The sequence below is a fragment of the Podarcis gaigeae genome, assembly GCF_964106915.1.
Source record: "Podarcis gaigeae genome assembly, chromosome: 4".
Taxonomy (NCBI): domain Eukaryota; kingdom Metazoa; phylum Chordata; class Lepidosauria; order Squamata; family Lacertidae; genus Podarcis; species Podarcis gaigeae.
In genome coordinates, this window is record NC_139677.1 from 104,652,512 (window position 1) to 104,668,797 (window position 16,286).

Sequence of the window (16,286 nt, forward strand, 5' to 3'; positions counted from 1 at the left end):
AAAAAAAGTCAACCTAAGCAAGTTGTGCTTCCTTTTTTGGTTATTGGCTATAACGTTTGATAAAATACAGGTAATTGAACAAACTTTGTTGGATTACATTCTTGATTAAATTATCTTTCCATTGATATATAATTTTATGAAATTACTCCAAAAGAAGTGGTGTTTTGAGCCATCAAACCTCTGAAATACACTTTTTTCCGGAAGTTGTCCACAATTTTGACCACGACTGTATAACAAAGCAACATTCAACAACTCATCAGAATCTCATAATAAACAAACAACACAGGTAATGAACACACAGCCAACTCCCTTCAGATCTTCTCCATTTGTTCCTGAGGCTCTAATCCCTTTTTGTTTCCATTGCAGATGGTGATGAATTGGAAATCGAGAACAAAGGTGACCACGACAAAATCCCCAGAGAGGAGAAGCCATGTAAAAATTTGGAGTGTGGGGAAACTTTCAGTCAGAGCTCCTATTCGACTTCCCATCAACAAAATCTCCTTGGAAAGAAACTATATCAATGCATGGAATGTGGAAAGAGCTTCAGTAAGAGCTCCTTTCTCACTTCCCATCAAAGAATTCATACAGGGGAGAAACCCTATCACTGTGTAGAATGTGGAAAGAGCTTCAGGAGGAGCTGCGATCTCACTTCCCATCAAAGAATTCATACAGGGGAGAAACCTTTTCAGTGCTTTGAATGTGGAAAGAGCTTTAGTCGCAGCCACAGTCTCACTTCCCATCAAAGAATTCATACAGGGGAGAAACCCTATCAGTGTGTGGAATGTGGAAAGAGCTTCAATATGAGCTCCTCTCTAACATCCCATCAAAGAATTCATACAGGGGAGAAACCCTATCAGTGTGTGGAATGTGGAAAGAGCTTCACGCATAGCTTCTCTCTCACTTCCCATCAAAGAATTCATACAGGGGAGAAACCCTATCAGTGTGTGGAATGTGGAAAGAGCTTCAGGAGGAGCTGTGATCTCACTTCCCATAACACAATTCATACAGGGGAGAAACCCTATCAGTGTGTGAAATGTGGAAAGAGCTTCAGGAAGAGCTCCAATCTCACTTCGCATCAGAGAATTCATACAGGGGAGAAACCCTATCAGTGTGTGGAATATGGAAAGAGCTTCAATCAGAGGTCCTCTCTCACTTCCCATCAAAGAATTCATACGGGGGAGAAACCCTATCAGTGTGTGAAATGTGGAAAGAGCTTCAGGAAGAGCTCCAATCTAACTATGCATCAGAGAATTCATACAGGGGAGAAACCCTATCAGTGTGTGGAATGTGGAAAGAGCTTCAATCAGAGCTCCAATCTCACTTCCCATCAAAGAATTCATACAGGGGAGAAACCCTATCAGTGTATGGAATGTGGAAAGAGCTTCAGTCAGCGTACCAGTCTTACTTACCATCAAAGAATCCATACAATGGTGGGAAAAACCATTATACAGCTTTAGGAACCAGGCAGACGCACCTTTTTGGATCCCTTCGAATCGGGATTTAGGCCTCACCATGGGACTGAAACTGCCTTGGTCGCACTGGTTGATGATCTCCAGCGGGCTAGGGACAAAGTGAGAGTTGTTTCCTGGCTCTGCTGGATCTCTCAGCGGTCTTTGATACAATGACCATAACATCCTTCTGGACCGTCTAGAGGGGCTGGGAGCTGGGGCCATTCCAAATGGAAGTCCGTTGTGAAGAGGTCACTTTCCCCACTGCTGAAAGGTAGGACTTCCAGGTTAGCGCCATTGGCAAATGGCGGATTCCCTCTGATTCGGAGGGACCAGCTCTGTGGAAATTGGGTCTGCACCGCTATGGTGAAGCGGGGACCCTTTAAAAATCACAGGCGGATGAAGCCTGTGAGCATGGGACTCGGCAGGCACCCTTTGCACCCCAGTTCGCAAGAAAACCCATTTACGGGCTCCGGAGCAAAGCGGGGTGAGTGGCGCGGTGCTGTGAGTCAACTGCTTCTTTCACGGAGCGAAGCCACATAGCCGTTGCCGTAGAGCGCTGATTTTTTCCTGGGACAATTCGACTACAAAAAGCAATTACCTGTGAGTAGGGGAAATTGGATTTATTTAAAAAGGAGGAAAAAAAGACTTAATTGGATAACGAAGCGGGGTGGTCTAAACAGGATGTCCGCCTTCCGCTTTTGTAAATAGATAAAAGCAAACAGACTTTAAGCTAAAGCTTTGGGATTTCGCCTGGAAAGGACTGACTTCTAACACAATAAAGTTCTGAACCCCCTTCCTAGGAAGCAGGGAAGGAGGGGGGACGTTTTGGACTGTGTATACCTGCAAGAGAGAGGGAAAGAGCTTAAAATCCACTGCTCAAACTTGGGAACGGTCTGCCAGTAGACAGTAGACAAAGACTGTCGTCTTTTGAACTGTGCTCTAACTGTCAATAGAAGGTTTGCTGACAGCAAGAGAGATACATTGTGATCAGTTATCCTACTTTGTTTGCAAAAACGAGAGAAAGTAATTGGAAAGTAACAAAAATTGGAACTGTTTATTTTTCCCGGTTGGAGTTTTAAAAGGTTATTTCCTTTTTGGACTATTGCAACTGTTTCCCCCTAGAGGGAGTTTTAGAAATTGCTGCAAGGGGAATTTTCCACTGGTAAACAGAAACTGTGTATCTGGGTGACCTTGGCTCTTCTATTGTTTAAGTGTTATGGCAGATGGGAAAGAAAAAGTAGATTTGTCACTCCCAGACAGAACAATAAGGTCTGGGAAGACCTTGGGGCAGCGAAGGCAATCAGCTGCTGGTCTCACTACTTTATCTGCGACTGTACCAACACAACCTAAGTCTAGTGGAATGTCTTCAGAAGATGCTTTAGCGAACGCACTGGCCAAGATTAATGAATCTTTGGTGCAACTCAGTACAAGGGTCGAGGAGACAAATAAGAGGGTCGAAGAGACCAAAACGACTGTGGATGAGACAAAAGTGAAGGTCGACACTGCAACCACTAAAATTGACTTAAATACAGAAACTTTAAACAGTTTGGGACAAAAGGTCAACACTAATACAGAATCTATTCAGAAATTGTTGCAGGAATCCACTTTGATCCAACAGACTGCAGATGAAGCTAAGGAGAAAGCTGCTGCTGCGGAATTCAAGATAACACAACTGGAAACAGAGAAGGTTCCAGACCTACAGAAACAAATTGAAGACCATAAACTGATGCTGTCTATGATTGAATTGAAGGAAAAACAGACGAACTTAAGGATTAGAGCTGTACCCGAATTGGAGGAGGGCACCCTGATAGACTTTTTGACACAGGAATTTGCAGAGTTTTGGAAGTCGGATCTGAAACAAGAAGAATTTAAAATTGTGAGGGCCTTCAGACTAGGAAAAGGAGGAAAGAAGATCAAAATAAGGGACTGTCTGATTACCCTCCGATCTAAAGAAGAGAGAGACCAAATTTTGGGTTTGCACTTTCAGAATCCTTTGATAATTCAGCAATCAAGAGTGGAAATTTTTTAAGACATACCGAAACATCTTTTGGATCTTAGATCCAATTTTGGAGATTTGGTTGCCCTTCTGAGAAGGAACAAAATCATTTTCAGGTGGGAATTCCCCCAAGGCCTATCTTTTAGTTACAAAGGAAGAAAGATAAAAATAAGATCAGTTGAGGAAAAAGACAAGTTTTTGGGAAACCACGAAGATCTGCAGAAAGAACTTGGAAAAGAGCCAGAAGTTTTGGACAAGAGTTCACCAAAAAGAGGGAAATCAACACCACCGACAGATATAGACAAAGTACTGGGTGCTGGTGGAGGAAAAGCAGAGTAATTACATCATGACACTGCAAGTATTAAGCTGGAATGTGAATGGACTGAACTCCCCGGAAAAAAGGCGGAGAGTCTTTCATTTATTAAAAAAAGAACAATTGGATTTGATTTACAAGAAACACATGTGACAAGGCTACATCGGAAGATTCTGAGTAACAAAAGATTAGGACATGAATTTATTTCATCGGATAAAGTTAAGAAAAGAGGAGTAGTACTTTATGCAAAGGAGAGCCTGTCACCGAAATTCTTATTTAAAGATGACAAAGGAAGATTTGTTGCAATTGAAATTCAATCACAAGGAGAGAAGTTTTTGATATTAGGCATTTATGCACCAAATGAGGGGAAATCGGAGTTTTTTAAGAAGTTGCATGAAACTCTGATGGACTACTTGGACTATAATATGATCTTGATGGGAGATTGAATGGAGTGGTGTCCACTAATATGGATAAGACCCAGAGACTGGTGGTTACAAAAGATGGCAGATTACCAAAGACGTTTTTTGACATGGCTGACAATATGGACCTTGCTGACATTTGGAGAACTAAGAATCCCTTGGGAAGAGAAGGAACTTTCTTCTCTGAAGCCAAAATGACATGGACCACAATTGACCAAATTTGGGTAACTAGGGGGCTGGCCCTGAAGATTTAAAAAGTGGAAATTTGCCCCAAAACCTGCTCCAACCACAATGCGGTGAAGATGGAAATGAAACTAACACCAATTGGTTCCTTTAGATGGAGGATGAATGACACCTTGTTTAGGAATGAAGGAGTGATTAAATAGGCTCAAAAAACCTTGAGAGACTATTTTGACCACTGTTGAAAAAAGAGTAATATGGGACGCATGTAAAGCAGTTATGAGAGGGTTTCTGATACAACAAAATGCAATTAAGAAGAGAGCTCAAAACGAAAGAAAGGATAAAATTTTGGAGAAAATTAATGAAGGAGAAAAGAGACTGAGAGCAAAACCAAAATCACAGGAGATCCTGAAAGAGATAAAGTTATATCAAGTACAATATATGAAATTGATAAATCAGGAAATAGAATGGAAGATTAAACATATGAGACAAAAGACATTTGAATCGGCTAACAAATGCGGGAAACTGCTGGCTTGGCAAATGAAAAAAAGACAAAAGCTTAATACTATTACCAATTTGGAAGTGGAGGGAAAGAATATACAGAATCCTGTGGAGATCAGGAAGTGTTTTCAAAAGTATTTTAAACAGCTATATACACTGGAGAAATGGACATTGACCGATTTCTGAAAATAAATGGACTACAAAAAATCTCTCAAGAGAATAAGTCAATGCTGAATTATAAAATAACAGATCAAGAGGTGGAAGGAGCTATTCAGAATATGAAATTGGGCAAATCTCCAGGGCCGGATGGCTTGACTTCAAGATATTATAGAGTTTTGAAAGAATGGCTAGTACAGCCTTTGAAGGAAGTTTGCAATGAAATACTGGAGGGGGAAAAGGCACCAGAGTTGTGGAAAGAAGCCTATATTACACTTATACCGAAAATAGAGTCTGAGAAGACACAGCTTAAGAATTACTGCCCCATATCTTTGCTCAATGTGGATTACAATTTTTTTGCTGAAATCATGGCTAAAAGATTTAAAAAGGTATTGGTAGAAGAAATCCATAAAGATCAGGCGGGCTTTCTCCCGGGGAGACACTTGTCAGATAATACAAGGAATATAACTAATATTTTAGAAAAATTACAAGTGAATATTAACACTAAAGCAGTTTTTATATTTGTGGACGCGGAGAAAGCCTTTGACAATATTTCTTGGAGCTTTATGAAGAAAAAATTACAGGGAATGGGGGAAGGCCAAGGTTTTGAAAACGGTATAAGTGCAATTTACTCAGAACAAAAAGCTAAATTAATTGTGAACAATGTAATTACAGAAGAATTTAAGATTGAGAAAGGAACACAACAGGGTTGCCCAATCTCCCCATTGCTTTTTATATCGGTACTGGAGGTTTTGTTCAATATGATTAGAAGGGACCAATTGGTTAAAGGTATACAAGTCGGAGCCAAACAGTATAAATTGAAAGCATTCGCTGATGATTTAGTTTTGACATTAAAGGAGCCAGAATCCAGTACTAAAAGAGTATTGCAATTAATTCATGAATTTGGTCAGGTTGCGGGATTTAAGTTGAATAAGCTGAAAACTAAGGTGTTAGAGAAAAATCTAACAGTGATTGAGAAAGAGAGGTTTCAGAAGGAGACAGGATTAACATTGGTTAAGAAAGTGAAATACCTGGGGGTTAATATGACTGCTAAGAATGTGAATTTATTCAAAGATAACTATGAAAAATGTTGGATGGAAGTGAAAAAGGATCTAGAAATATGGTCAAATTTGAAGTTATCAATGCTAGGCCGAATTGCTGCGATAAAGATGAATGTATTGCCAAGGATGTTGTATCTGTTTCAAACATTGCAAATTTTGGACAAGATGGACTGTTTCAAGAAGTGGCAGAGAGACATTTCTAGATTTGTCTGACAGGGCAAGAAGCCTCAAATAAAATTTAAGATTTTAACTGACGCTAAAGAAAGAGGGGGATTTGCCCTGCCAGACCTGAAGCTTTATTATGAATCAGCCGCTTTTTGCTGGCTGAGAGAATGGCTGCTTCTTGAAAACACGGACATTTTGGATTTAGAAGGTTTCAATAATGTATTTGGGTGGCATGCATATCTGTGGTATGATAAGGTCAAAGCACATAAAGCATTTAAAAACCATATTGTCAGGAAAGCACTGTTCAATGTTTGGATAAGATATAAGGACTTGCTTGAAAATAAAACTCCAAGGTGGTTGTCACCAATGGAAGCTAAGGCTCAGAAAAAACTCAATGTGGAGGCAAATTGGCCGAAATATTGGGAAATTTTGGAACAAGAAGGAGACAGATTAAAACTGCAGAGTTTTGACAAATTAAAAAACAAAGTACGAGACTGGCTTCATTATCAAATAAGGGAGGCTTATAATTTGGATAAGAAAATTGGTTTTCAGGTGGAAAAATCAAAATTGGAAACAGAATTGTTAGATCCTAAAACTAAGAATTTGTCAAGAATGTATAACTTGCTGTTGAAATGGAATACACAGGATGAAACGGTTAAATCTGTTATGATTAAATGGGCACAAGATGTTGGACATAACATTATGATGGCTGACTGGGAACAGTTATGGACCACAGGTATGAAATTTATGGCATGTAATGCCTTAAGAGAGAATATAATGAAAATGATTTACAGGTGGTACATGACACCAGTCAAGCTTGCAAAAATTTATCTCCTGCCCGATAATAAATGTTGGAAATGTAAAGAGATTGAAGGTACATTCTTTCACCTTTGGTGGACATGCCCAAAGATTAAGACCTTTTGGGAGATGATTTATAATGAAATGAAAAAGGTATTTAAATATACCTTCCAGAAGAAACCAGAGGCCTTTCTCCTGGGCATGGTCGGCCAATTGGTGCTAAAGGAGGATAGAACTTTATGTACGCCACAACAGCAGCAAGAATACTTATCGCAAAGTATTGGAAAACACAAGATCTACCCACCCGGGAAGAATGGCAGATGAAGGTGATGGACTATATGGAACTGGCTGAGATGACTGGCAGAATCCGAGACCAAGGAGAAGAGTCGGTGGAAGAAGATTGGAAAAAAATTAAAGTTTATCTTCAGAAATATTGTAAAATTAAGGAATGTTAGAAAGATGTTGGAATAAAATTATGTGGTTTTAGCAGAAAAGATATAAAGGATTATGCAAAAATGAATTGGTGAAAGAAGAGAATGCAAAATTACAGTATATTAAGATAAATTATTAAGATAAAAACAAAGCTGGAAAGGATTTGCTGAAATATCTAACTCAATTAGAATAAAAAAATGGGAGGTACGAGAAGGTCACGGAAGGAAGCGAATGAAAGCAAGTGATGTAAAGGTTTGACTTGTTTCCTTTTTTTCCCCTTCTCTGTTTTTTGATGATGCTTGTTTTCTATGTATTGTTCTTTCTTTTTCTTTTTTGATTGTTCTGTTTTAACTACTTATATTTTTTCTTTTTTTCTGTAACCTTTAAAAAAAAATCCTAATAAAAAATTATTTAAAAAAAAACAATGCCACAGGTAGAGGAGATGGAATGCTAGAAGTGTCTCTGGGGCAAGGGGAGCTGCTGGGAAATTGAACTACGGGCTCAAAGTATTACTTTATAAAAAGTTGCTGCCATTATAGACATTGCCATTCAAATGGTGTGCATGCATCATGTGATTGATAGTGCAAGGCGGGACTTACCTGGCCCTCCACCAATATTTTATTCAAGTCGGCATCACTGGGTCGGGTGGTTTACAGATTAAATAAATACATAAATCGCCTTGCTTTGCACATGTCAATATCCTCATTTATTCTTTTTAAAATTTATTTGCCCTTCATCTGAAGATTTTACAACATAAAGGATGAAAGCATGGCTTTCTCACAAACAAGCCAGAGAAATCTCTCCTCCTTTTCTTTTTTTGGATGGAGTTACAAACTTTGTTGATTAGTGGACTGCTGTGGAAATAGTGCATCTCTAGTTCAATAAGGATTTTGACAAAGTCCTCTGAGATTTATGTGAGGAAGCTGGTAAAATGTGGGCTGAATGAGGTATATGTCTTAGGACATCAAATTGGGAAAGTGGATTTTAAACTGACTGAAGAGGTTTTATGCCCTTGGGAATTTGGTCTCTTAAATCTACCCCTTCGCCTTCCGTTTCTGTGCGCTGCTCTGGTTTGCCAGAAGCGGCTTAGTCATGCTGGCCACATGACTTGGAAGCTGTACACTGGCTCCCTCACCCAATAAAGAGAGATGAGCGCCGAAACCCCAGAATCAGCCACGACTGGACCTAATGGTCAGGGGTCCCTTTACCTTTACCTATGCATTATAGCAGGGACATCCAAATTGCAAGATGCTGAGATCTACTCCCAGTAATAAAAAACCTGCCAGTCATCTACCCATTGTCTTTGACCAGAGTTGTTGAGCTTTTCTCAGGGAGCAGTGACCAGAGTTGTGGATCCACCAGCAGATCGCGACTGACCTGTTGCACGTGCCTCCATTCTAGGAATTTGCAAAACAACATCAAACCTTGCGTTATGTGAAATACATTTGACAAACACAAGACGTAACCGGCTGTGCATTCACATAAACAATACTCTTCTATATATTCTTATCACAATATCAAATGTTTATCTTGCACAGAAACAACACATAAAGTGCAATAATATAGACGGAAATCCCAATAAATCACTTCATTCATAAAGACCAAGTGTCTGCTAGTTTCTTTTCCACATATGTTCATAAAGTCCAAATTGGAGCCTACTACAGTTCCATAGTATAGCAGTGCCTCCATTGTAGGAACGGCATTCCTGACCCAGATTTCCACAGGAAGTCCCTCAGATGATTCCCCTTTCAAACAGGATACGTGAGCCTAGGCCAGTAAGGTCCTCCTCTCCGGCAGACGGACAACCCTTCCCCCAAAGCCCCCACCTCCCCATGGGGGTCCCTCCCCAGAATGGCCTCCGCTGTCCAGTGCTTGGACACCTGAAGGGCGTGGAGGCCTCTCAGGGCAGCTGCCTGGCAGCTCGGCATCACCTGGAGCAAGAGATCTTGTTCTGGCTCCAGCAAAAGTCAGGCTGTCACGTTCCTCGCAAGTGAGAGTCCTGGCAGCAGGGAGCAGGTCTTTGAGATCCTCTCCCTCATTCATAGCTGTCAACTTTTCCCTTTCCTTGCGAGGATCCTTTTCGGAATAAGGGAATTTCCCTTAAAAAAAAAAGGGAAACGTTGACAGCTATGCTCGCCCTGCTCTTGTTTCCTCCAATAGTCACCATTGCTGGATGAAGAAAGCCTGTGGCACATCTTCAAGAAGAGAAGAAGAAGTAATAAATGAAATAAGAAACTGAGAAAATAAGAATCCACTGACTGCCTTGTCCTCCGTCAACTGCCACCAACTGCTCTCTCCTCCACTCGCCTCACTGCTAACCCAAAATGGCCGCCTGCAAGTCTGTGGCTTTTACCGGTCCTTGTCACCATGGCAACCCCCTCCCACCTGGACCTGGGCCCACCTGGCTCCACCTATTGGGAGATGATGTATAATGAAATGAAATTAAAATGTTTAAGATAACCTTTGTTAAAAGACCAGAAGAATTTTTATTAGATATTTTAGGGCAGGATTTACCAAAAATTAAGAATAATCCATTCATGTATGTGACAACAGCGGCCAGAATTTTTCTAGCTCAAAGATGGAAAGGCGATGAAATACCAGCGAAAGAACACTGGCAAGAAAAGTTGGTGGAATACGCTGAAATGGCAAAGCTAACTGAGAGACTTAAAGATAAGGACAAAACTGACTTTTAAAAAGATTGGGAACCTTTTAACAATGTGTAGAAATGAACTCACTGGCAGGATTTGAGTGATACACTTACAGAGGACAAATACAAGTAGAAAATACAATTATGAGGTAAAAATGAGAAGGAAGAGACAAATGTTATAACCTTCATTTTAATATATAAGGAATACAAAATTATAAGCAAAAGAAACAGAGGTGTTATAAACCGGGGGGGGGGGTGTTAATTGAAATTGTACAATGTAATTTGAATTTTTGATTATATTAAAATTTATTTAATTCAGATATTAAAAGTGGCTCCTCTTACTTAAGGGCCCCACAGACCTCATGGGACACCAGAGCAGATTCCCTTGTTGCTTTTTTGAGTTGACCAGCAATGGAGGTTGCATTTCCTTATTTACAGGAGGGCTGTTGCTAAAGCACATGACATGCTCTTCACACTTAGTTATCTATTAGGAGCACAGGCACAAATTATTTGTGTGTGTGTGTGTGTGTGTGTGTGTGTGTGTGTGTGTATTTGCAAACTCCCCCAGTCCCTGAGCGCTGAGATTCCAGGGGTCCCAGGCGCTTCTCCAGATTCAGTTTCCTTGGAACAAAGGTCAGTGGAGACTGCGTTGTCTTTATGATATCTAGTTTTATTTACTCACATACACAACCGGAGTGTAGGACAGAGGGGCTCATAGCATCAACACCCAAACAGATTGCTTCTACATTAGTCACAGCTTTGGCTCCGGCACAGAGCAAGCTGGTTTCGGGGTTTCCCACAACTCTCTCTGGGTCTTGCTTTCCTACCTAGCAGCCAGGTGAGATGGGAGGGGGGAGGACAGGCCTCCCCCATTAGCTGCAGCTCTTGCAACCCAGCTCCTTCGTTGGGGATGTTGAGGAGGACACTCTATGGCCAGCAAAGGCCCTTGTCGTGCCAAGAAACTTGTCTGTGGGAATCGTGCATCCATAATGCTATGGAAAGGGTGAATGTCTTCTAGAATTCTCTGGTGTCACCAGAAGAGGAAGCCGTTCTTTTCAGTTAGGTCTGTTATCAACTGCAGAGGATGAGTAGCCTTGGGAGCCTCTTGGGGAGATGGAAGTGATGAAAGGACTGAATCCATGAGGGAGAGCTCCTTGCTCTGAGATGGGGGACCTTAGGGCAAAGGCCAGCAGAGAAGGGATGCTGTTGGCCGCTAGTTTCCGCACTTCCCCATTGTCACACAGGGCGTAACATCGGAGGTCCTGCGGGAGGAAAGATGCCTCAGAGTCAGGGGCCAATCTGGGCCAAAGAGGCCCCCACTGCCCCCACCACGGAGTCCCTGGCACTCCTGGACCATGAGGGATGCCAGCTTTGGTCTTGGACCAAATTGGGGGCCAAACTGTCAGTATTTCATTCTCCCATTGCTAGTGTAACATGATATCCACGTTTACACCTTCTGTACTGTCTGTGTAAGAATGGAGGTCAGTCTGTAAATCACTTCCATCCTTTGTTCTCTTTGACCGAGGAGGAGACGGCTGTGGAAGACAGCTCACGCCATGTGTGGTAAACGGGTCCCCAACCATTTGCCCCTCCCTCACCTGTCTTTGCGCTCCGGCCAGTCCAGGTTTCAGGAGCAGGGCGAGCAGACCCTTTACTTTTTCAGAATCAGGACAAAACAGAACTGGTAAGGCTGCCACCACTCCCTCATCCCAGGGTTACCTGAAGCCACAGCCCAAGGGAGACGGCTGTGCTCCTTTGTTACCGGTTAACCCCAAACTACAAGTTGCTTCCACAAGCTTGCAGGCAGAAATTCTTAGGAAGAGCGCAACCAAGAAGTTGGAATTAGGCGTTGGAATTAGCTATTCCCTCGGACAGGCACTTTTATATGCCTGTTGTCTTTGTTCATGGGGTTTTCTTGGCAGGGATACTGGAGTGGCTTGCCGGTTCCTACTCCAGGTGGATCACGTTTGGTCAAAACTCTCCACTATGACCTGTCCATCTTGGGTGGCCCTGCATGGCATAGCTCATAGCTTCTCTGAGTTATTCAAGCCCCTTCGCCACGGCAAGGCAGTGATCCATGAAGGGGATTTAAACGACTAAACAACAACAACGGACAGGCACACAATACAAGAGAAAGTTTCTTTCTTAAAATTTATTTTAAAAAGCATAAAGAAACATGCTAAAAAGCAGATACATCTTTTGTAGAATTACAAGCAAGAAAAAATAATAACATTGCAGAATATAACTGACTAATACTCACTTCTACACACTAAGACAAAGATAGGATAGTTCAGAGTCCTTCGGTGATCCGCATTCAGAGGTCTTAGAAAATCTTCATCACAAAAGAACAAAGGACGGCTGCCAGGTGGAACCTTAGCAGCCAGGCGGATTTGTGAATTGCAGAGGGCACCTTTCCAGCCATTCTCAAGATCTTTTATTCCCAATTTGCACGTGGAACCAGAACCCCCAGGTCCAATCACAACCCTTGGCTACATTCAAATTCTCCAATGACCAGCTTGTGGGCTAATAATTTTAACTTGTGACAGCTGGGCCAATTAAGGCTCCAGAGCCTACATCAAATGTGTTTCCTCCCTTCAGTGGAGCTTATGCAGATGCACCTCCTTTGGGCAATTAAAAGATAGATAACATCACCGCTTGAATGTGCATAACTTCCATCACAGGTGTCAAGCCTTCACATCACCCAGAGAATTCCTTTCCCATAATAAATCTTTCACACCCTTGGAGCCTGCTGGTCTGCGGCTTAAAGCAACACGACCTAGTTCCCATAATTCTTGTGGCTTGCTGATTTCCCACAAAGCCTTATTCTCTGCTTGAACAAGGAACAGCTTCTTGAAATGTACTAACTTCACTACACCATGTTTCTTTGTTATTTTCCGCTGTAAATAAAGCTTGATGTCACATTCCAACACAGTTTGCAGCACATCTGCAAAGAGAAGGACGTGGGAACAGGTGAGTTCCTCCCTGAGCACCTGGCAATCAGTGTGTATCAGGAATCAGGAATCTGTGTGTTTTCAGATGAGTAGAATGTGTCCTTTTATTTAAAATGCATCTCTGGGTTATTTGTGGGGTATAGGAATTTGTTCATCCCGCCCCAAAAAAATATAGTCTGGCCCCCCACATGGTCTGAGGGACGGTGGACCGCCTCATGGCTGAGAAAGGTTGCTGCCCCTTGCCCCAGGCTAACAAGATGGTCAATATCCGGTTCCACTCCATCCTTTTAAAATTGAAATATCAAAACAGATCCCAACTTTCAGAGCATGTAAACCACAGGAGATGAAAGACCGCTGCTCCATGCACAGAAACAGGACTGTACTTCCTTCTCCCACCTTTAAAGTAAATGTCTACGTAATGAAACCGAATCGACCCAAGTCTGCCTTCCTCCACTAACCTGAACTTCGCTCTTCAAGCCAAAAGACAACACTGCCCGTCCCCGAGTGAAACCCCCTGGCCTTCATTGGTAGAGCCGCCACCACGCCTGTGGCGTTTACCTCAGCACAACACAGGGACTGACTGAGCGGCCGGCGAGATGCTTTCAGCCTCAGACACTTGGCGGGTTCTGAAATGGCCGCGCAGGCCAGATTCACGACCCTGGAGGGCTGGATTTGACCCGTGGGACATAGATTGAGGACCCCTGGTCTACACTGACTGGCAGCAGCTCCCCAGAGTTTCGATTTTGCAAACATAATTTTTATTGATTTTAAACCATAACAAACAAAAATAAAAATATTTACATCTTGTTATCACAAATTTCTTTCTTTAAGACTTCCTTCAGCTTCCCCACAAATCATCCGTGCCCTTATTTGAAAAGTTTACGCAAATCCTGGTTTATATTGACATTATTTTCTCTTTTCTTCCTTTTCTCTTTAGACAATATTCCTACTTTTTCACAGAGCCTTTTTAAACCCAACTAGCGTTATCTGACCTTCACTTATGTTATCCAGATATTCCACAAATTTCCCCCAGTCATCAATGAACCTTTGGTCTTTTATATATCTAATTTTCCCCGTCAATCTGTCCATCTCCGCGTAGTCTAACAATTTTGTTCTCCATTCCTCAACCGTCGGTATGTTCTGTTGTTTCCAATTTTGAGCTAGTAGGACTCTTGCGGCCGTTGTTGCATATTGAAAAAAATTACCGTCATTATTCTTTATATCCCTTCCTGCTAGTCCTAACAGGAAAGCCTCCGGGTTTTTTCCAAAGGTGTATCTTAATATACTCTTCATTTCATTATATACGCTTTCCCAAAAACCCTTAACCTTTCTGCATTCCCACCACATGTGGAAGAAGGATCCCTCTTTTTCCCTGCATTTCCAGCATTTGTTACAGGTTTTATACATTTTTGCTAATTTTGCAGGAGTTATATACCATCAGTAAAACATCTTCATGAGGTTCTCCTTTAACGTTATGCAGGCTGTAAATTTAAGGTTTTTTTCCAAAGTTTCTCCCACTCTTCATAATATATGTTGTGACCGATGTCCCTAGCCCAGTGAATCATCACCGACTTCACTTCCTCGTCTATCAAATTCCACTCTAATAGTTGATTGTACATTTTAGATAGGATTTTATAGTCATTGTTTATTATTTCGGTCTGGAATTTAGAATCTTTATCCGCATATCCTCTCTCTTTAATATCTTGCTTAAACATTTCATTTATTTGGAAGTAGTGTAGCCAATCAAATACTTTTTCTTTAACCTGGTCATACGGTTTCATTTTCCATATCCCCCCCTACTTTAATTAACAGTTGTTCATAGGTTATCCAGTCACCTCTCATATTTACCTTTTTCACACTCATAGCTTCTAATGGGGATAGCCACTGTGGTACTTTAGGTTCTAATAGAAATCTATTCCTCTCCCATACTTCGATCAGAGGGCCTCTAAAGATGTGGGTTTCAAAACCCTTATGGATTTTCCTCTTTTCATGCCATAAATACGCATGCCATCCTACTCTATTGTCAAATCCCTCCAGATCTAGCAGTTCCTTGTTTTCCAATTTTATCCACGTTTTCAACCAGCAAAGGCACGATGCCTCGTAATATAATTTCAAGTCTGGCAGGGCAAATCCCCCCCTTTCTTTAGCTTCTGTTAAGAGTTTAAACTAAATTCTTGGTTTTTTGCCCTGCCAGACATATTTTGAGATCTCTCTTTGCCACTCTTTAAATATCTTGGTGCCCTTAATTATCGGTATATTCTGAAACAAAAATAACATTCTCGGGAGCACATTCATCTTGATTAAGGCTATCCTACCCCAGAATGACAATCTCAACTTCCCCCACCTCTCAAGGTCCTTCCTTATCTCTTTCCATACCAGCTCATAGTTGTTCTTAAATAGATCTATATTTTTCGGGGTTATCCATATTCCTAAGTATTTCACCTTTTTGGCCACCTCTATTTCTGTTTGTTGTTGCATTTCCTCGATTGCCTTCGAGTCCATATTCTTCACCATTATTTTAGTCTTTCTTTTATTTAATTTGAAGCCAGCCACCTTACCGAATCGTTCAAATTCTTCCAGTATCTCTTTTGTTGAGCTCATCGGATCTTCTGTTGTTATTACTAAGTCGTCTGCGAACGCCTTGACTTTATATTCGTTTTGACCAATTGTAATCCCTTTTATCTTCTTGTTTTGTCTTATTGAATTCAAAAGTATTTCCAATACTATTATAAACAACAACGGGGAAAGTGGGCAACCCTGTCTCGTTCCTTTCGCTATCATTATTTCTTCTGACACCACGTTATTTATAATCAGTTTTGCCTTTTGCTCCGTGTAAATTGCCTTTATTCCATTGAAAAATTCCGGGCCGACCTCCATGTATTCTAACTGTTTTAGTAAAAAATCCCAAATTATATTATCGAATGCTTTCTCTGCATCCACGAACATCAATATAGCTTGCTTTTCGCTCCTGGCCGACAGATATTCTATAGTGTTTATTATATTTCTAATATTGTCTTTCATTTGCCTGCCAGGCAGAAAGCCCGCTTGATCTCCATGAATATATTCTAACCAAATATTTTTAACTCTACTTGCCAATATTCCTGCAAAGATCTTATAATCAACATTCAATAATGAAATCGGCCTATAGTTTTTGACTTGCAGCAGGTCTGAATCTTGTTTTGGGATTAAAGTAATAAATGCGTCTTTCCATGTATC

The 16,286-nt window shown here is 41.2% G+C and overlaps 1 protein-coding gene across 2 annotated transcripts in view; it reads left to right on the forward strand.

The window, feature by feature from the left end:
* Positions 1–16,286, forward strand: part of LOC310843341 (uncharacterized protein) — a 50,089-nt gene that overhangs the window by 13,889 nt on the left and 19,914 nt on the right. The window contains exon 6 of one of the 2 annotated variants that reach the window (XM_083736577.1): positions 367–1,474. The exons of the other annotated variant lie outside the window; for it this stretch is intronic. Within the exon in view, the coding sequence (XP_083592703.1) occupies positions 367–1,457 (1,091 nt within the window). The 3' untranslated portion in view covers positions 1,458–1,474. Of the gene's footprint in view, positions 1–366; positions 1,475–16,286 lie in introns of those variants that run through there. 2 annotated transcript variants of the gene reach the window in all.